This window comes from Bos mutus, chromosome 16 (genome assembly GCF_027580195.1).
Source record: "Bos mutus isolate GX-2022 chromosome 16, NWIPB_WYAK_1.1, whole genome shotgun sequence".
Taxonomy (NCBI): Eukaryota; Metazoa; Chordata; class Mammalia; order Artiodactyla; family Bovidae; genus Bos; species Bos mutus.
The window spans coordinates 35,605,515-35,626,607 of NC_091632.1; the positions used below are offsets into that span (position 1 = coordinate 35,605,515).

The 21,093-nt window shown below is 59.9% G+C and overlaps 1 protein-coding gene across 5 annotated transcripts in view; it reads right to left on the reverse strand.

The window, feature by feature from the left end:
* Positions 1-42: 42 nt before the first annotated feature.
* MORN1 (MORN repeat containing 1) overlaps positions 43-21,093 on the reverse strand; it is a 49,859-nt gene continuing 28,808 nt past the window's right edge. For 2 of the 5 annotated variants that reach the window (XM_070385077.1, XM_070385082.1), the window contains 4 exons: positions 13,509-13,642; positions 13,336-13,409; positions 2,911-2,957; positions 43-955 (listed from right to left, as the gene is read on the reverse strand). In XM_070385077.1, coding sequence (XP_070241178.1) covers positions 807-955; positions 2,911-2,957; positions 13,336-13,409; positions 13,509-13,642 — 404 coding nt within the window. In that variant the 3' untranslated portion in view covers positions 43-806. Of the gene's footprint in view, positions 956-2,910; positions 2,958-12,027; positions 12,339-13,335; positions 13,410-13,508; positions 13,643-21,093 lie in introns of those variants that run through there. The other 3 variants (XM_070385075.1, XM_070385076.1, XM_070385078.1) reach the window with 3 other exon arrangements.

The following is a 21,093-nucleotide window of genomic DNA, read 5'->3' on the forward strand; positions in this document are numbered from 1 at the left end:
GGCGTCGACCATAGGTGTGGGAGGGCAGTGGGTGCTGGATTGAGGGTGATGGCCAGGAGGGCCTTTAAGATGGGAGACAGCAGCTGGGGCTTCAGTGGCCAGTCCACCCTGGCCCGGAGGTGACTGCCGGCCAGGACCAGAGGGCTCTGGGTGTCCCTTCCCCCATTCCGTGAAGAAAGCAGGTGGTCAGGTGAGAGGATGGGGGTGAGCTCATCCCTTCTGGATGCAGGGAGATGGGGGGCCTTGGATCTGAGGCTGGGGTGTGGTCAGCCCCAAGTAGGGGGTTGGCTGCTCCCTGGCTTCCTGGTGTGCTGGGCCTCTATCCCTGACCTGAGGCCTGGCTTATCCGCTGGGGCTGCATTTCAGAGGCCCTCTATCCCCAACCCCCAGGCCAGGCTTATCCCCGGGGTGCATTTCAGAGGCTGCTGTAACATCTGAAAAGCGGTCCCTGCAGACAAGGCCTCTCAGTTCAGCGTGTGACTCAGTCACCGGCCCGTGGCCTCTTGACCTCCCGTTTGGGAGCCATCGTGGCCCCCAGCTTTGGGAAGGCCCCTGAGCCGCCCTCCAGGGCAGGAATGGTGGGAAGCAGGCGCTGGCTGGCCCGGGCTCCCCCCAGGGAAAGCATGGATAGTGCAGCTGAGACAGCAGAGAAGGGTACTGGTCACATCATCCGCCCAGCCTCGGGAGGCCAAGATGAGCCAGCCTGGTTCTGGGTGTTCAGGCAGGGACCGCACCCTCTGGTTAGCACTCAGAAGTGGTTGTTGAGCATTTTATTAAAACCAGTGGCGGGAGTCTTGGGCACCCCTCTAGCTCAGGGCTTCCGGGTCTTCTCTGGGGATGTGGGGCTGTTGGCCTGCCCCCCTCGCCAAGACCCGAAGGTGTTTGAAGGCTGTGGGCAGCGTGTGGCCCAGGAATGGAGGGGTGGTCACGTCGCGAATCATGATGACATACTCGCCTACAAGAGACGGGCACTTGGACTCAGCTCCTGCCACCCTCAGATCCTCTGCTCCCACCCTCAGGGCCCCCGGCTCAGTGCCTGGTCTAGGGCGGCAGGGCTTTCTCTTCCTGGGGTGCTGGGGGTACAGTGTAAGTAAGTGCATTGCGGGTGAGTGAAGCCACCTCCCACCTCAGGACAAAGGCCAGTGATGGCTCCGTGTCCTACAGCGGAGTGGGGGGCCACACCAGGGACGCAGACCAGCTCAAGGCCCCCCCTCCCCGCCAGTGGGGCCGTGTGGCTGAGGGCAGGGGTTCTTTCGAAAATACTTTCCTATCTTTTTAGGAGAACAATAATTAACTTCCTCTAGAATGTTTTTAAAAATAATTAGCCTCTGAAGACACGGTTGTCTGGCTTGTTTTGTGGGAAGGGGCGGCTCTGGGGGTGGGGTGGGGGGCCGCCCGCTGGGGGACATGGGGAGAGAAGGAAGTACTTTTCCTCCATAGTCTGTAAACTGTCTGGAGAGCTTCAAAGTTGGAGAAACCATAAAAAAGAAAATAAGAAATAACAGAAAGTGAGGTTGCCGTGGAAACCGTCCTCTCCCGCCTGAGCCCGCGGGGGCTGGCACCGGAGCGCGGAAAAAGCTCGCCGGGCTGGCCGGGGCTCCCACCAGGAATGCAGCCGCAGCTGAGGGGGCCGCAGGAGTCCGCTCCCACCGTCAGGGAACATTCCAGCACCCGGGCCTGGAAAACAGGCTGCCTCCCTGGCTGCGCGGCTGCCCTCCAACTCAGGCCAGCCTGGGGGCCCGTGGCTGCCCCATGTTTCCCGGGGCGGACGAGAAAGGGCCTCTGGGGCTGGCAGGAATTTGCTCAGCCTTGAGTCAGTTCCTTCAGAAGAAACCACGGTTCTGGGGGGCCGAGGGGCCGGGAGGGGGCCCACATTCCGCAGCCGGGGCACCGGGCCTCCCTGGCCGGCCCGGAGGAACACTGCACATGGCAACGCAGTGTTTCCAAGCAGCCGGTTTCTAGGTGTTCCCGGGAACACGCAGCCACTCCAGCCGCGGCCGAGGGCGCCCACCGGTTGGGGAGCGGCCTCAGAGCCGAGCCCGAGCCCTCAGCTGACCTTGTTCCTGAGGCCGCCCTTCTCCCAGCAGATGGGAAAGGCCTGGCCAGGGGCCCCCTTGCCTGCCTCAGAAACCATCTGAGGCCTGGCCCCAACCGCCACGTGGTCCTGCCATGGGCCCGGCGCCCAGCCTGGCCTGGCCCGGCCTGACCCACGTTTCAGAGCCGTCCACCTGGCTTCGCCCCTCACAGCCTGGACGTCCAGCCTATCCCCTGCCGGCCTCCCCCAGGTGGTGCACAGGGTGGTGGGGGGCAGCCTCTCCACCACCTCCTCAGCATGTGGGGGTCCTAGGGTTCTGCTGGGGGTGACCTCGGTGCTGACCCTACTGGCTGGTTGGTAGGCATGTGTGGCTGTTGGGACAGTGAGTACCAGCCCAAAGGAAAGATGGGGGCACTGCCTGGAACCCCAGCCCTGCCCCGCACAAAGGCCCTTCTGGCTTTAGCAGGGCTTGTCAACACTCACCACTGCACAAGGGGTTGGGGGGGCCCATACCTGGAGGCCTACTGGCCTCCCGATCAGGATCCTAGAGACAGGAGCCAGGGTTTTTTGCCTTGGCCAAGGGGACGGGAGGTACCCTTGCCTGGCATATGCAGTCCTTTGAGGGGACCAAGGCTTGGGAAGACCCTCGGCCCATTGGCACACCCTCCTCCCCCCTCCCAGGCCCTCTTGGTGCTCCTTCGGAGGGCCCGGAGAGCATGGTTGGAGGCAGCTTCATGCACCTCAGGGCCCATCCGGAGCCCCAGAGCTGCCCTTTATGACGATGTGCTCAGGGGTGGACACAAAAGTTCTGCTGGGATGGTGGAGTGACAGCCGGGGATGCCCTACCTGACCATGTTTGCCAGCTGCCTGCCTACCTGGGAAGGCCTCTGCTGCTGGCTCCACCGTGGCCACCCCATCAAGCCTGCGGGGAGAGAGGAGGAAGCTCTGAATGCACAGCCCGGCCCCCGAGTCTGGGCCCCTGGCATCCAGGCCTGAGGATGGCAGAGGCCACAGGCCGGCCCTTATGTGACCGTCTTGTCCTCCCAGGCCCACTGCTGTCAAATTCTCTTTGCTCTGCCTGCACCTGGGCAGGACAGGTGTCCCTGTGAGGCTTGGGACCCCCTGGGGCCTCAGCCCCTGAACCCCATTGTCTAATCCCAGACGTGCCCATGGATGGATGGAGCTGGAGACAGACAAACCCGGTCCCGTCTACCCCACGGGTGCTGCGCATGCAGAATCCAGGCGCGGCTTTGAGAAGTGGGTGCCAGAGCAGCAGCGGGCCTCGAGGACACGCGGCGTCTGTGTGGAGGGGACGTGAGAGCTGTGCTTATTTTCCAGCAGGAAGTGACAAGCGGCAGCCAGGACTCAGCGGTTTTGGGGGCGTGGGGCACTGGCACCCCCCACGTGAGGCGGGAGAGGAGAGGCAGCAGGTGAAGACAGGAGGGGCCAGGCCCACACGTCTGAAGGCTGGAGCCCGTCACCTGTGGCCACAGCTGCTGCAGCTGTTCCCCGAGGCCCAGTCTCAGCGTGTCTGTCTCGACCACTCCAGCTTCCGCTCTGCTGTGTGAGAGGCTCACTCTGCCTGCCCACAGGGGAGGGTCACCTGCCCAGGAGGACCTGGCTGTGTCCCTGGCAAGGACCAGCTGGCATCGTCTCCAGGGAAATGCAGGTTGCCTATATGGGGCCCTGTGCCCAGTTGACTCCTGGCCGCCTCCTCCGTTTCTTCTCTGGGTCAGACCCTCAGGCCCCCCATGCTTCCTCGGGGGACAAGGGAGCCGGCAACGCGTGGATGGCCACCCTGGATCCTCTCTGGGAGGCAGAGTCCGAGGTGCGAATTATCCTGAATTATTTGCCCTGAATTATCCTCCAAAGGGACCTGGGGGAACCAGGCAATGCCCACCCCTGTCCTCCTGGCCAGCGGTTTCCTGTTCTCAGAACCCGGGGAGGGGGGCGCTCCTTGCGCAGGCTTGGTGACCCACCAGGTTCTGACCCCTTGCCAAGCTTCGATACCACATGCATGGTTTGGGTGATAAAAAATTAAAGACAAAAGATTTCAAAATTATTTCATTTTGAGTAGGGGAAAATGGGCCTTGGCTTGGACCCAGGAGCCACGTTAAAGATTTTGAAGTGCGGGTAAGGAGGGGAGGCAGATAAATAATTCAGCTCTAAGAATAACCAGAGCCTGTCAGGCTGCCAGCTTTAAGAGAAATAAACCGGGTTACAAGAATCCTGAGAGTTTTTACAGAACCCCCAGTGTTTCAAGAAAACAGGCAGAGTCGGGAAGGAGCCGCCAGAGGTGCAGGTTAACTGACAGTTCCCGTGGACCCGCAGGCGCAGCTGCAGCCTGGGCAGCCTGTGAGGTGGCGGTTCTGTCTGGGCCCAGAATTGCCAACTGGACCCCCCTGGTGTACACAGCACTGGAATCAGGAGGGCTTGGAGCTGGGACCCTTGACGGGCTGCCTCTCAGACTCCACCTGGACCCCAGGTCGGGGGGAAAGCACACGGGGGAGACCTGTGACTTGGGTTTGGGTGGGGTGGGGAGGGATGCGGGAGGGGCTGGGTGCACCCCGAGGTCCTACAGTCCCCTGCCCTGTGATTAGGGTCTTTTTGCTCCTGTTTCTTGTGCTTGGGGTTCTTCATTGTCTGGTACCTGTGGGTTCATAGTTGTCATCAAATTTGAAAAACTTCTGGCCATTATTTCTTCAAATATTTTTTCTGTCTTCTCCTCACCGCATCACTTTGGAAGCTCTGGTTTTTATGTCTATTTGGCTTCTTGAGGTCTCAGGGTTCAGTAAGCAGGATTGGCTTACTGGGTCTGGTCATGTCGTTTTCTCTGTATTTCACTTTGGATCCACTTGCCCTCTTTACAGCTGTTACCCCTCCCTCGGACACTGCAGTTTCAACCTCCAGACATTTGATTCAGTCTTTTCGTACCTTCCATGTCCTGTCCAGTTATCACCCGTCCAGCGTCCTTGTCTACAGATTCTTACAGCTCTGTCATTCAGGCTCAGTTTTGATCGATGGTTTTACTCTTATTATGGGGCCTGTCTTCCTGCATTCCCTGCATGCCTGGTGATCTTTGAAAAGATGCCAGACACTGGAGTTACCCTCTTGCAGGCCGGATACTTTGTATTCTTGTACATATCCTCGATGCTGTTACACTGCTTAAAAACAGTTTGATTCTTGTGGGCCTTTCTTTGAAGGTTTGGTGGGGTTTAAGGTAGGATCCTTGTGAGTATTATGCCAACACTCCGTGAATTCAGCCTGGCTGTCAGAATAAGCCCCCACTTTTCACATCTTGTTTGAGTTCTGGGCATGACTCCCTTTGACCCTCTTGGTGGGTCTTTCCTGGCCTCCGGCACAATTGATCCTCTCATGCATGGGCTGATCTGTGCTCTGCAGACTCTAGGGCTCCCTCCTCTCCAGGGCTCCCATCCAGCAAACTCTCACTGCCTTCGCTTTCCAGGCCTCCCACTCCGTGTCTCCCCTTGGGGGCACTCCTGAACCGGCCTGAGTCCCCTTCCTGCGCCACAGTTGGAGACTCTAGGGGCAGCATACTGGGGGCTCCCACCGCGATGGATCCCCGCCCTTCAACATCGAATGTGAAATGTCTCTAGCTCTGTTGTGTATCTTGTCCAGTTAATTACATGTGTCCTCGTGGGAGAGCAAGTGCGGCCCCTCGTGATCCACCTTGGCTGGAAGCAGAAGCCTGAACAGACCAAACCGAGGTCTGGCACCCAGAGAGCCCAGGCTCGTCTCCCAGTGACCCGCCCTGAAGGGTGGGACTCCTTGGTGCAGGGCAGCCTCCAACTGCTGCCCCCTCACCCTGTACCTGCTGTGTGGTCTTGTCCTTCCAGGCCCCACAGCGGCATCTCGATCTGACGGATGTGTCCCTGTGAGACGATGCTTGTAGTGAAGCTCCTGGTGGTCCCCCACGAGGCCCGGGGGCCTTGCCCTCTGCCAGTCCACCGGCTGTCCCCTGGCCATGCCTTTCCCTCCTGGAGGCCCAGAGAGCATCCTTCTGGAGCTGGTGCTATACAGGACTGCACCGGGGTCACAGGGGCCCCAGGAGTCTGCCCTGGGTCTTGTCCATGGAAATGATCACGAATACGTCTGTCCCCCAGCAGAGCCGTTGCCGAGGCAATGCTCACTGATCCTGAGCACAGTGTGGGTGCCACAGCCAAGCTCCGTGTTCTGTGGCTTCTCAGTGCTTTTCCTCATGTCTCAGGTCAGGAGAGCCAATGGGTAGAGGTGAGAAAAGGGCCCTGATGGGATAAGAAGCTTGAGGCTGGCTGGCCAGACCCTGGCAAGTGGGGCACCTGCACACACCCCATTCTTTGGCTGGAGCAGCTGAGTGGAGGCAGGAGGTGGGGGAGCAGGCAGTGGACTTCCCTGGCCAGGTGCACCGAGGGCAGTGGCGAAGTGGTTCACGTTCTGGGGAGACTGGTTCCCTAGTGGGTCAGGGGTTCCCAGCAACCCTGTCCGCCATAGACCCACAGGCCAGGGGGCTCAGGGCATGGGTTCTGGCCCTGACCCTTGTGGCTGTCAGTTTTCCAAACTCTGAAATGAACACATAGGCAGCACATGGAGTGTGGATCCCCAGACCTGATCTGGCCATGGCAACCAGTCTATGAGGCTGACCGGCTGGGAGAGGGCGGGGGCCCTTTTCTACAGCCTGGTCAGGGGACAGCCCTGGGAAGTCTGGGTTGAGTCCAGACCCTGGCAGTGGTGGTGGTGGGGGGCGGGGGGAGGATCAAACCGGCGCTCATGGGAGCCCAGTCAAGACATGAATCAGGGACACGGTTGCCCTGAGGGTCTGCAGCTCACGGGGGCTGTGGACCCAGGGCTGCTGTGGCCCCCACTGAGAGCCTGTAAGAAACTTCCAAAATTGGAAGTCAGCTAATTGCAGCATTGCAGCTGACCCTGATTTGGGGCCAAGCTGGAAACTGTCGCTGCCTCCCGAGGGCCCCCGAGAAACAGGAGCCGCAGGCCACGAGCCCTGAGCCCAGGCTGAGGCGCAGGCCCAGTGTCTAGCCCAGCTCCGCTCCCAGGGAGAGCGGAGCTGGGAGCTCATCTGCAGAGGCTCTTCTGTCCCACGGGGTGCCTTCTGGTGCTCAGCTCTGGGCCCTGGACAGTGTGCAGGGTGCTTTCTGTTTGGGGGTGCCTGCTTGCCTGCTGCAGGGGTCCTCACCCTGGGGAACTGTGGGTTGTACCTAGCAAAAGGTGTGTGAAGGGTTAAGGGCGCTGCCCGGCCTCCAGCTTCTCCATCTGCCGTGGGAGTGATTCTTCCAGGCCTGCGTCAGGCGGGAAACATCCTGCCCTGCTGGGCGGGGGGAGGTCGGGGCGCCAGAGCAACACGGCCTGGCCAGCTGTTCTCACCCGGCCCCCACACCTGCTCTGGTTTGTTATTCCCGCTCAGACAAGGCTCACTTCTCAGTCTTTGAAAGTCTCTAATGGCGGTGCAGTGGTAAAGAACCTGCCTGCCCATGCAGGAGACGCGGGTTCGACCCCTAGATTAGGAAGATCCCCTGAAGAAGGAAATGGCAACCCACTCCGGTATTGCTGCTTGAGAAATCCCATGGACAGAGGAGCCTGGCAGGCTACAATCCATGGGTTCGCAAAGAGTCAGATGACTGAGCAACTAAACAACAACAGAAAGAAGAACTTTCTGTTTCTCTCCTGTTCCGTGAACACCCACCTGGAGGCTCTCCTAACTGGGGTAGGGCGGGGGTGGGGAAGAGGGCCTGTGGACTTTGCCCTTGTCCTCATGTGGGGATTCTTAGGGTCATTTGAGATTCAGTTCTATGGCATTTGCCTGCACACCCCAGGGCTGAGCTCTGGGTAGGACAGAGTGGGGAGTTTGTTGTTGTTCGGTCGTTAAGTTGTGTCCGACTCCTTGTGACCCTATGGACTGTAGCACGCCAGGTTCCCTGTCCTTCACTATTACCCAGGGTTTGCTCAAACTCGTGTCTATTGAGTCGACGATGCCATCCAACCTCTGTTGCCCCCTCAACTCCTGCCCTCAATCTTTCCCAGCATCAGGGTCTTTTCCAATAAGTTGGCTCTTTGCATCAGGTGGCCAAAGTATCAGAGCTTCAGCTTCATCATTAGTCCTTTCAATGAATATTCAGGGTTGATTTCCTTTAGAATTGACTGGTTTGATTTCCTTGCTGTTCAAGGGACTCTCAAGAGTCTTTTTCAGCACCACAGTTCAAAAGCCTCAATTCTTTGGCGCTCAACCTTCTTTATGGTCCAACTCTCACATCTGTGCATGACTCCTGGAAAAACCACAGTTTTGACTACAGGGACTTTTGTCGGCAAAGTGATGTCTCTGCTTTTGAATACGCTGTCTAGGCTGGTCAGGGTGCCCAGAATTGGCTCTCAGAAGCAGAGGGTGCAGGGAGAGGCCTGGGGGCTGAGGGAGGCAGCAGCCCCTGCCTGTGGCCGTGGGGGGAGTTGCCTGTTTACTCAGTCATGGGGGCTGAGGTGGGCCCCATTCCTACCCCACGCCTGGGGGTGCACCTCTCTCATGTCTGCCTGCCAGGCCTCACCAGGCCTGCCCCACCGGGCCCAGTGCACCGGGGAGGGGGTGCTGACGCTCAAGACAGGACTCGTGGACCCTGGTGTCCCCAGTGCCCCCAGCGCTGTCTGGGACTTGGCAGGCAGGGCGACGGCAGGCAGGACGCAGGCTCAGGGCGGGTAGCCTTTCAGGGGGACGAGAGCCTGTCCTAGGTGCTTGGCGGTCACAGCGACCCTGCGTGGAGGTGGGGTTCCTGGGCCTCGGGCATCAACTATCTGTTCAAGTAAAAAATTGTCTCCATCTGTGTTGGCTAATGACTGATTAAATGACTAATCACGGAAGTCTTAATTAAACCCATTTTTCTTCGAGCAAGTGGGGGAGGGGCCCCGTTCCTGGCATGTGTTAGGCTCTGGCTGGTTCTCCGCGGAGCAGTTACGGGCAAGGTCAGTGCAGTCACTGCGCTGATGGGGCTGCAGGCATGTCTTCCTGTGTGGAGCCTGTGTTCAGGATTTCGGGGAGGATGCGGCTGGAGCCACGCTCTGTGCGTTTTGACGGGAGTCCCCTGTGTGGCCGGGCAGGCTCCAGGCCACGGTTCTGAAATGGAGTCGGTCTTGTGCAGCGAGCGGACACAGTCTCACGTCAGTCAGGAACTGCCAGGGCTCTGTGTCATGCTGTGAAATTCCGTAACATGCCAGGAATGTCTCCACAGGAATGCGGCGGGGCCGGCGGCGGGGCCTGGGCTCGCCTCGGGAGCAGCGCCGTGCAGGGCCGCCTGCCGGCCTGCCCGGTGCTGGGGCCGCCCCGTGTGCACACCGTCTCTCCCAACCCGGAGCTCAGAGCCGGGCGACCCGGGCAGGCTCCCCTGATCGTGCTGAGCCAGCCACTCAGGAACCAGACTTGAGATATGACGAAGCCGCGAGTGCGATGGCCAGCAAGGGCCGGAGCCCTGTGGACACAGGCCATTACCAGGGGAGGAGGAGATCAGGGCGGCCACACCTGTCTGTGAACCCCGGGCTCAGGCCCTCCCAGGTCGTGCATGCAAAAGGCCCCTTGCAGGCCTTGACTCTCTGGGGTTGGGGTCTGTGTGGTGAGGGGTCCCAGTGGGCTGGGCCAGCCTGGGAACCCCAGGACTTGGCAGTACCTGGGCACCCCTTCTCCAAAATTGGGGCACTCACCCCAAGACCATTCTGTCTTTGGAGGGGCAGGGGTCTGGTGGGCCACCGGCTAGGCTCTGGGAAGGCCCAGACCCCTAGGCCAAGGGTGCTAGTCTGCCCAGTGGACCCCTTCCTCCACTGTGTTTAGGGAGCATGCTGCTGCTGCTAAGTCGCTTCAGTCGTGCATGAAGGTAGTTTAATTAGATCCGAACATCGTGACAAAAGGCCAGAAGTCCGTCCTAAAGGCGCCCTTGTCGTGTGAAATAAAGACCCACTCGGCCCTGAAGTTGGGGGCCCATGTCTTGCCAGACCTTGTGGGGATGAAGAGACACTGTTTCAACCCTTCCTGTTCTTGGAACCCCTTGATGACGACCATGGGTGAAGCTAACACGTGACCATGTGAGGTGTCCTGTGGCTCTGGGGGGTCACCAGGTGAGGACGCACGGGGGCCCCGGGGCAGCAGGGCAGGGAAGGCGGTGACTGAATGCGGAGCCATGCAGGCTGTGGGCCGCTGGAGCCTGCTCTGAGGGTCAGGTGGCCCTGGGGCCTCAAGGTTGGCCTGTCCTGGGCCCAGCCCCGCAGTTGGCCGCCTGGACCCCTTCCTCGCTCACCAGAAGCTGAGGAATGGCTGGCTTGCCCTTGATCTCCTCCTGGGCCACCTGGGGGTTGGGGGGCACCACCTGAATTCAGCGGCTTCTTCCACCCTTCCTGGACTTTGGGGTCTGACACTGAGAGGCCAAAACCACAGGCCAGCCTGGAGGCTCCAGGGTCATGGCCAAACTCGGGCCCGTGGATGGAGCATGGACAAACTCGGGCCCCATGGGCGGGATTTGGGGGAAAACAGAAGGGTTTTAAGTGCCAGCTGCTGCATGCTCGCGGACCAGACATCAGGGGTGGGCTGGGCTGTGCCCTGCTGGGCACTTCGTGCTCCTGTCTCACTCCTTGCAGGTGGTCAGAAGGACTGTCCCTTTGCCCCATCAGGTCATGGGGGAGATCTGTGCAAACATCCTGCCCCGGGGGGCGGGCATTGGTGTGTGCTAAGTCGCTTCAGTCGTGTCCAGCTCTTTGCGACACCCATGGACTATAAACCACCAGGCTCCTCTGTCCACGGGATCCTCCAGGCGAGGATACTGGAGTGGGTTGCCATTTCCTTCTCCAGGGGATATTCCTGATCCAGGGATTGAACGCACGTCTCCTGCATCATCTGGCATTGCAAACGGATTCTTTACCACTGAGCCACTGAGGAAGTCCCAGGAGGCCCAGCTGAAATGAAGTATCCACAACCTCACAAGGATTCTCAGTGCAACCCAGGTGCTTCTCATTTGCCTGAGCCAGTTGCTGGAAAAGATGGATTTCTTAGAAAACCTAAAGGTGGGCTTTTAGGCTCCAGAGCCAGGTTTGGATGCTGGCGCGAGGCACTGGAGCCTGAACACACATGAGGAAGTAGTGGTGGGGATGGTGGATCAGGAGGCCCTGGGGGCCTTGGGCAGGCTCTCCACCTCTTCTCTGGGTGGGAGCCTCGGACATACAGACACCCATCGGGGTGGGGGCTCAGGGGCACAGAGCTGGGCCTGGATTCAGGAGGTCTGGAGACCAGTGCCCGCAGGAAGGAAAGGCGCTTATGGCTGCAAAAGCCTGGCCTGGGGCCTCAGGGGCAGGTCAGGCTGGGTAGGTAGGCTCGGGCCGGGGCGCTGTGGCCAAGCCAGGGTTGCCTGACCACGCTGGCTCGTGTCTTTAACCAAGGTAACTCCAGGCCCATGGGGAGCTCTGTACACAGCCAGCATGGCCGGGGTTGGGGGGTGACCCGGGAGCTTTGGGAGAATATCTCCCTGGGGTTTCTGTATTTGGAGAACAAGCTCAGAGGGGCTCCCTGGGGAGAACGGGCCAGGCTGCCCCTTGGGCCGAGATGAGGGAATGCAGCAGAGCACAGGGACCCTCTGCGATGGTCCCAGCCTGGGTGAGGACACTGCATTTCAAGAGCTTGGAGAGCCCTTGGCAGAGCGGACGGCAGGAGGAGGAGCTCGCTGCTCCTGTCTTCTCGGAAGAGGACAACAGTGAAAGCCTCCTTTTTTGCTGAAATCAGACGTTTCCACATCAGTCTCAGCTGCCGAGTTGCCACAGTTACTGAATCCAGCACATGCTTCGCTGTGAGCATCTGGGCCTGGGCTGTGTTGTGAGTTAGTCCTGGGGGTGTTTCAGCCTTTGGCTGCGCACGCACGTCCCTGAGACTGAAACACCGGGCAACGTGGGGTCTCCGTGTCTTGCAGGAGCCTTTTCTTTTTTGGAGGCTGTGCTTCTCTGGTTGTTGTGTGAAATGAGCTTCATATTTAGTTCACACACCATGACTCAGAACGATGCAGAAGGGTGGCCCCTTCCTCTGGAAACGGCGCATCCCCACACAGCCTGCGACCCCGTGCCAGCCTCCAAGTGTCCCAGCCGGCCCACGCCTGCTGGCGTCATCGTCACCAATGAGCAAGCTAATTGCAGAGTGTTGGCGGATGCAGTGGCTCAAGGCCGCTCGCCCCCTGCCCGTTTGTCCTGCGTTTCTCATTTTCCTAGAGTTTTGTGGCTGCGTCTCTGCCGGCCGGTCTCTGCTCTTTTGCATGGCTGTTTCCACGTGTGCCCTAGGCTGGGGGCAAGAGGTGTCCATGGCACCCCGACCATGACTCCCGAGGGCTCATGCTGGGGTTGGAGGCCAGACCTTGGTGGGAGGTGGGAGTCTCGGAGGGCCTGAGTGGCCACATCCTCCCCTGAGCCTGGGTCTCTTCTCCAGAAGGAAGGTTCCTGTCTTTGGGGTTCCGTGGCCAAATTGCCAGCCCAGGTCTGCTTTGCCTAACCACACCTCACAGGTTCCACCCCAGGAGGAGACCTCAGATGGGGGTGCACTGGTGGCTCCTTGGGGGCTGCCCAGTGCTCAGGGCTTTCAGGTGGGTGAGGATCAGTCCCACCCGAACCTCTGGAGCTGTGGGGCTTGGCGGGGAGGTGGGGGGCAGGGGGCTCCCAGGAATTTCTCTGGAATCCAGCCTTCTTCCTGAGAAGGAACAGCTGAGGGATATCCCCTCGCCTCCCCCAATACCCCTGCACAGCCCTGCCTACTTCTTCAGACAGAAACCTGAACTCAGCCTGGGTGAGCTCTGGTCTCCTTGCCTGCAGGCCGGGCGGCTGTGGCCCCAGGTATGTGATGGCCTGCACAGACAGAAAGGGAGGCACACAGACCAAGCTCCAGGCCACGGTGCTGCCACCTGAGGGCCTGCTGCCCGCCCGGGGACCCCGACCTCTGTCCATGTGCCAGAGCGTCTGCAGGCCCCTTGAGGGAGGGGACCCCTGTGACTACTCTGCTCCCCTGGCCTCAGGCCTGCCTGGGTGAATCCCCACGTGGACAGCCGCAGGACGTGGGTGGGCTCCACCCAGCTGCCTGCTCCCAGGCAAGGCCCTCAGTGCAGGAAGTTCGCCATCCTAGACCAGGCCCCGGGCTCCATGGCGTCCAAGTCATCTCAGGCCCCGGGGATACCGGGCAGGCGGGCGGAGAAGGGCCCCATCCTGGGATGCACACACCTGGGAGGCTTGGCTGTGGCCCAGCTGATGGGGGAGGCCAGAGCAACCCCAGCGCCGATGAGTGTTCCTACCTGCTGCCTCCTGGTGGGCCTTGTGCTACGGGCGTCATCCCCCTGTGGTCCTGGCCTCTGGGCCTGCTGCCCACCTTTTAGAAGCAGCGGGTGGAGGCAGGGTTCAGCTCCCAGATCCCTCATGCATTGCCTCAGCGTCAGGCTGAGCCCTGTCGGGGGTGTCCCACCCCTACCTCATGGAGGCCCTCCAGAAACAGGATGGCGTGGTACCCTGGTGGTGGGGGCCCAAGGCGGACGTCGGAGAACTGGACGCAGCCTCGCTCTGCTCGCCGACGGCTCCCGGGACAGCGGGGCTCGTGTTTCCCGGCTGAGGGGAAAGAGGATTCCAGAAAAACAAAGGAAAAGGCCCTTTAAGTATCACAAAACAAAAGTCAGAAAGGACATTTCCTATGGCCTCTCTGAAGTGGACTTGTGTGGCTGAGGTTGTTGGGCCGTGGATGGCCACACGGGCCCTGGGGGGCCTGGCGCTACTGCCCAGAGTGCCGGCCACACGGCCATCTCCAGGGGAGTGGCTGGGCTGGTGTAGACACAGGGCCCCACTGGGTGTGGTTTTGGGTCCCCCGCCTCTCGATGCTCCTTTGTCTGCGGTCCACCATGAGGCCTGGCAGGTGGTGCTTTGGGGATGAGGGGGTCTCCTGTCACAACACCTGTGCCACTGAGGCCCTGGGTGCCCTGGACAGGCCCCAGGTCAGAGGCCTTGTGCTCAGCCAGGCAGAGCCTGATGTCCTCTTCTGAACAGTATGACAGGAGGACGTGCCTCCTTAATGAGGGCTACCCCATGTGGTGACGTCAGACCACACCTGTGGCAAGCACAGAGCATGGAAGGGCCCACAGCCACCAGCTCCACAAGGGAGGCCGCCCCCCCAGGAGACCTGAAACCCTTTAGTGCTGGAGAACGTCAGAGGGCTGGGTTTAATCTGCCCCACTGGGGCCCCCGCCCACCCTGGCTTCCTCCAGCCCCTCCCCCAGGAGTCCTAAGGTCTGACGGCCATAGGGAGTGCTTCTACCCCTCCCCTTCCCCGTGTCTCTTCTGCCTGCAGAGGCCCCTGCGGTGTGGTGCTGTGCAGGGCCACCCCAAGACTGTCCCAAACAGACGCACATCAATCAGGCTTGCTCTCATATGGGGATGGACTCAGGGCTCTTCTGACCACCCTCTGCCCCAAGGGCCCTGCCCACGTGTACACAAGTCGGGAGGGGCCAAGGGGAGGTGGTTGGACACTCCTGCCAGCCGACTCTGCAGGGTGAACCTTTCATTGGCCCCCTCGGTGGGGGTCTGAGTGAGTGGAGGGGTGTCTCTTCATCGGCCCCCTCGGCGGGGGCGGGGGGTCTGAGCAAGTGAAGGGGTCTCTCCTCCATACCCTGGATGGGGCCCTGGGGTGCAGGCATTAACACCCCTTCCCTGGAGCCTAGCTTCTGCAGGGAGAGGTGGAGATGGACCCCAGAAGTATTTCCAAATTACAGGTGGGGAATTATTTCTCTCGGCGGGGTCTTAATCTCATTGTTACAGTGCATTATAAAAGCAGAGTCTTTGCTCCCGCAAGGACGTCCTCTATGCACGCTGTCTCCTGTCAGCTCAGCTGCCCGGGCACTGTGGATGTCCTGGGCAGCGAAAGGAACGCGCTGCTGACGGAATCGTTTCCAGCTCTTAACGCACCGCGGCTTCCGTGCGGCTTCGTGGGAGCTAACGTCTCCCACCTCTGGACAGTAAAGACCCACTCTGTGTCCTCTGCCAAGGTGACCGGCTAGTGGGCCCCAGACAGAGCTGGGCTTGCTGAGGCCATGGTTTCTCCTGGGCAGCAACCAGACCTAGGCCCACAAAGCACCATATTGGGGGGCTGGGGACTAGGGGTCTGTGTGGAAACGAGCTGGTGTGCAAGTCCATGCACATCCACACTAACCCCGAGCTGCCGCCCCCCGGCTCTGGGCACCAACGGGGCTGCTGGAAGAGGCCGGTCAGTCCTCCAGACCCTGCAGGCCGCCCGGAGCACAGGTGCTCCTGTGTCCTCCCCGCGAGTGAAGAGGGACTGAGGAAGCGAGGCTGGACCGTGGAGTGAGACCCCAGTGCTCTGGGTGCGCACACGACCCTGAAACCACGTAGGCGGACGTGACCAGGAGGGGACGCCGAGACCCTGACAGCGGCTCAGGACGCCTCCACCTAAGCTACGAGGGTGGGCACCCTGACCCCCAGGACACCTGCTTACCATCCAGGGACAGAAGAGGAAGGGCTCCAAGACCCCTTTGTTGAGTGACAGAACCTGGCGCTGTCCAGCTGAAACCCCATAGGTAGCTCTACCTGCAGTCCTAGGAGGGAACCTTCTAGATTCGGGGACATATGGACCCTAGCCTGGGGCTGGGGGCTGTGATCCTGGACACAGGAGACAGGGGAGGGGTGTCCATCCGCACAGACACGCACTGCCTGTGCTAGACACCTGGCCACTTCTAGCCACCTCCGCTCACCAGTCTCATACTTCTCAGGGGGACCCCCCTAGCTGCCCACTGCCCTCCCTGGTGATTGCCACCCCGCCGAGCCTTTCAGTTCCAGGCTCTGGATGTTCAGTTCACCCCTCATGCTCCAGCGCATGGATCCATCTCTGCCTGTACCCTGAGCACGAGCTGGTCCTATCCTCGCTCATGGCTGAGCCGTGCTGAGCCCTCTGGTCCTTGGTGCTGCTGGCCTCTGCCCATACCTCCCAATCAGGTCCCTGCTATGGGCGTGATGACCCCTCCTGACCCTGTCTGCCCTGTGACCAACCTGGTCCCGAGAGTTTGAACTACACATAGGAGAAGTGGGTGCCCCACGGGAGGGAAGACCCCACTTCTGACAACAGACTCGGCCTCAGAGACCCTGCCAGGCCCCTGGCTGCCCACTGCCTTCCCTGGTGGGCACAGGCTAGCCGTTCTCCTGGCTGAGTGTGTGTGGGCCAAGTGGCCACTTCAAGTGTACCCAAGTCCTGAGGATGCTGCAGGAGAGGGAGGGAGCCCCTACCCCTCGTGTCCTGAAAGGGTCATCACTCCTGGGCGAGGGTCCTGCCTGGGCCTCCAGGGCCCTTGGGGCGGCTCCTGGTGCGTTTCTGCAGCCTCCCCAGCCAGGTGGCCCTGCGAGCAGGTTCGCGACTCCAGCTCTCTGGGGTGACTTCCGAACCTTTCTGTCGATTTTAATTACATCAATTACGGCTTTATCAGCAAAATAAAGGTCACTGTGCTGCCTCCAGGGAGCAGGAGGCCGAGCTGGCCAGGGAGAGCGGGCAGCTTGACCTCTCCGGGAGGGAAATGCCAATTAATTATCTTTTTACAGCCGACTCAATTAGACTCCCTAATCACCTGTGTAGGACACAGAGAAGGCGCAGAGACCTCGGGAATAAGTGCCGCTGCTGTGGGCCCGGGTCTCTGGGGCAGCTGGCTCCAGGCAGGACGTTTCCTCTCTAGCAAGACTTGAGCCCCTAGGAGGTTATCAGCCTGAAGAGGACAAGCTGGCCCATCTGTTGGTGGCCAGACACACCACGCCAGTCTCAGGGTAGACTCCATCAGCAAGGGGCTGGCTGGTTACAGAGATGGACACGCGGGCAGCCAGCAGCCGGCAGCAGGGGAAGCAGGGAGGTCCACGCGGGAAGGACACCTGGGGCCCTGGGTCTTGATGGCCAAGGGCAGGGGAAGCAGCCTGAGGGCTGGGGGGTCTCCCTGCCCTTCTCCAGCTGCCCAGGACCTGGGCGACAGCTCCCTCTGAGTTGTGTGCCAGCCCTCTGGGCCCCGTTTGTCCCTGGGCACACAACTCTGCTGGGGCCTGGGATCTGGCCTGGAGGGTCTGCCTTCAGCCGGTCAGCTGCCTCCCCACCTGGCACAGGTGTGCACACACACGTACATGCGCACACACAAGTCCCGACTCTCACACTCCCTTGCCCAAGAGGCCTCCAGCCCCAGGGCCACTACCCTGTGACCCTCTCCATGGGCTGCCTGATGCCAACCTGTGGATGTGGTTGAGGGTGCCGACCTCACCCCCGAACAACGGAGCTGCCCCCACAGACCAGGCCTCTGTCCTGTCGGTGGTGTTTGCCTGGGAGGGTTTCCTAACATCTGTCAAAAACCTCTTGAGCGACCCTTCCCCACAAGGCCCCTCCTCAGCCCTGCCGTGGCTCCTGGGGAAAGGGGAGGGGGAGGAAAGAGGAAGTGCCACCCCCCACAGTCACTGGAAACAGTCCAGGCTCCTCCATGTACATTCAGTGAACCAGCTGGAGGGAGCAACCTGGATGTCTGGGTGAGCTCCCCCAACACCCGTCCTAGCGGCCACATCCTGCAGAGCCGTCTGGACTTCACTTCCCACGCAGTAGGCCCGAGGGCTGGGGCTCCCCCTGCAGTGGACCCATGCTCCTGTCCAGGGAGACGACAGGAGAGAAACACTGGAGTCAGGGATGAGCAGCTCTGAGCCGCTGACATCTGACAGGTCAGTCTGTCCTGTTGGCTGAGGGGGTGAGCAGTGTGGCTGGGAGAGTCGAGTGCACCCTGAGCCCCCCAGGTGATCAGAAGTGGAGCAGGGACCCCTAGCCCCTCTCAGTCCTGTCCTCCTGACCTTGGAGCCAGGAGTCAATTCTGGTGCCCGTGAACCACTTGGTACCAGGAGATGGTTCAGGACAGGAGGAAGTAAGAAAGGCCGTGGGTCTTGGTCGTTTGAGGCCACAACTGCCTCAGAACCCTGCAGGTGGGTCCGTGTGGCAGGGACCAGAGTGGATGGGCTACTGTGCCCCAATCATGGCTGACATCCACCCAGAGTCCTGCTTTCTGACCCCACCTGGCACCCCCTGGGCCACACATCCTCTCTAAGGTTAGGCTGTGAGCATCCTTCACCAAGTGGGGATTGTTTCTGTACAGAAAACAAAGCCAGAGCCTCATCCATTTCCTCCTGGCTCCTCCCCATCTCCCAGGGTTCCCGTCTACCTGGGCCTTTCTCCAGTTTCGCTGTTGCTCACCTCCGCTGGCTCCTCCAACCCCAAACATGCTCCTCCCTAGACCTCCTTCCACACCTTGTTTGGATGCTGATACCCTGAGGAGTGAAGCCTGCTTCTCCTGGACAGTCCCTCCTGGCTCTTACGGCCTCCGTTCTTAGGCGTCCTTAGGACCAGCTCTGCCTGCTGCATTGTCCTCACCACTCTACCACCATCATCCCCATCACCGTCTTCATCAACACCATCATCATCCTCATCACCACCACTTCACCATCTTCATCACCATCACCACCATCATATCATCACCATTACCATCATCATCATCATCGTTACCACCACCATGACTGTCCTCACCTCCACGGTAGGGTCACTCTGCACTCTCCAGGGGCCAGGTCCTTTGCTAAGCTCTTCCCAGGTGGTTTGCACACATGGAACCCTCACCTCAGCCCAGAAGAGACACCATCGTCTCCCTGTTTAGAGAGCAGGAAACTGAGGACAGCCAGCCCTGGTCAAGGTGCCTACTGCTCTGCTGGTGCCACCAGGGTGGAGGCAGGTGCACAGAGCTTGTCTTTGAAGAGCCCTGGCTGGGCCTGCGTTCCCTCAGGAGCCCCTGCAAGGGCGCCCCCTCCATCTTGGTTGTACTTGTCCCGGCTGCCTGCACCTGGGGTGGAGACACGGGCCCAAGCTCAGTCCCAGAAATGAATTCTCCGCGTGGGGAACACAGAGCCTTATCTGTAACTGGGCCCTCTTCCCAGCTGGGGGACTCAGCTTATTTTTTTTAATAAGAGATTTTCAAACTCAAGAATTTCCAGGCCAGCCAGGGGACGGTAACCTGGCCTGGCCTGGCCTGGCCTGGGAGGGGTGGGCATGTGGAACCTCCAGTTCCCCTGGTGGGTGGCTGCAGATCATATACAGCCTTGACATACTCCTTTCCCAATTTTCAACCAGTCTGTTCCATGTCTGGTTATAACTTTGCTTCTTGACCCACATATGGGTTTCTCAGAAAACAGGTAAGGTGGTCTGGTACTCTCATCTCTTTAAGAATTTTCCAGTTTGCTGTGATCCACACAATCAAAGGCTTTAATGTAGTCAATGAAGCAGATGTTTTTCTGGAACTCCCTTGCTTTTTCCATAATCCAGTGAATGTTGGCAATTTGATCTCTAGTTCCTCTGCCTTTACTTAATCTAGCTTGCACATCTGGAAATTCTTGGTTCATGTACTGTTGAAGCCTAGCTTGAAGGATTTTGAGCATAACCTTGCTAGCATGTGAAATGAGTGCAATTGTATGGTAGTTTGAACATTCTTTGGCATTGCCCTTCTTTGGGACTGGAATGAAAACCGACCTTTTCCAGTCTTGTGGCCACTTCTGAGTTTTCCAAATTTGCTGGCATATCGAGTGCAGCACTGCAGCAGCTCCTGGAGGTTCCCATTAGCCCACAGGTTCCCTTCCGTTCCCCAGTCCTCAGCCAGAGACTGAAAGGAAGCCAATGGCCCCCGGGTGTTCCCCGTGTGTTCACTTCGTGCAGGTGGCTCGCTAAGCAGCAGCCTCGCCCTGGGTGGAGGAGGAGTGGGGGTGGGGTGGGGCCCAGACCCCAGGAGTGGCCCAAGGACGCTTGCCCGAGGTCTCTCCTATAGAGATGTGTCCTTTTACATGCTGGGAACTTGCCATTTCTGAAGCTTTGATGACACTTTGATGACAACTGTCCTGGGGGTCTCAGATGGCCCTGGTCAGAGGCCTCAGGGGCCATGAAGGGGCCTGAAGCAGGGCAACTGCCAGCTGCTTTCCACCATGAGGGTCACTGCGGGGAGCAGTCAGCAGGCAGGGAGGCTGGGTGGCTGCCGGGGAGGCCTGGGGTCTCCAGGGGCAGAAGCTTGTCTTTCTGAGTGATTGAGTCAGCCTCGGACTAGGTGGGGAACTCACATGCTTCTGTTCTTCCAGAAAAGAGTGGAGGGCTGTTTGTCGCTCTCTCTAGGAGACCATCAGGGCAAAGCTTGTGGATGGCATGTGGGGCCTGGTCATGCTGTCTCTGCCTCCAGCCCCCTCCTGCACAGGGCAGGGCTGGCACAAGACCCTAGGCTCCGAGGAAGGAAGGAATGGAGTCAGCAAACTGCCTTTAAAGAGAAAAAGTGGGGCTTCCCTGGTGGCCCAGCGGTTAAGAATCTGCCTTCCAATGCAGGGGACACAGGTTTGATCCTTCGTCAGGGAACTAAGATTTACATGCCATGGGACAAGTAAGCATGTGGGCCACAACTACTGAGCCCACACTCTAAAACCTACATACCACAACTAGAGAGACAGCTGTGCTCCACAGGAAAGACCCAGCACAGCCAAAAACAGGTGCTGATTCCGAGGCTTCGCGACAAGGCTTGTAGGGGCTCCAGCCACCAGGCGCCAGGGAGCAGCTGGTAGGGGGGGGGTTGGGAGGGTGGGGGGTTTTGGGGGGCGAAGGGGTTGGGGGGCGGGACCCAAGGAGGCCACAAGACTCACCCTCTTCCCCACACTGCTCCGGGAACTGTGCCCTGACTGAGGGGTGAGAGTGCGTGGTGACACGCACACACGAGAGTGAGCACACACTCACACACTCACACACACACGGGACTCAGCCACAGGGAAAACACTCTCCCCAGGGCAAGGCCTCCAATGCACACACACACATATGCGTGTACAGAGACTTACGTGTGCACACACACCCCCACAAGTGCAGCCCCTCACCTGGCCCAGGCCCCTCCTCCTAGTCACCCAGTCCTGACTCTGCCCCCATCCCTGGGGCCCAACTCAGGCCTGCCCTGCTGCCCCTGGGACCACAGTAACCCCCCAAG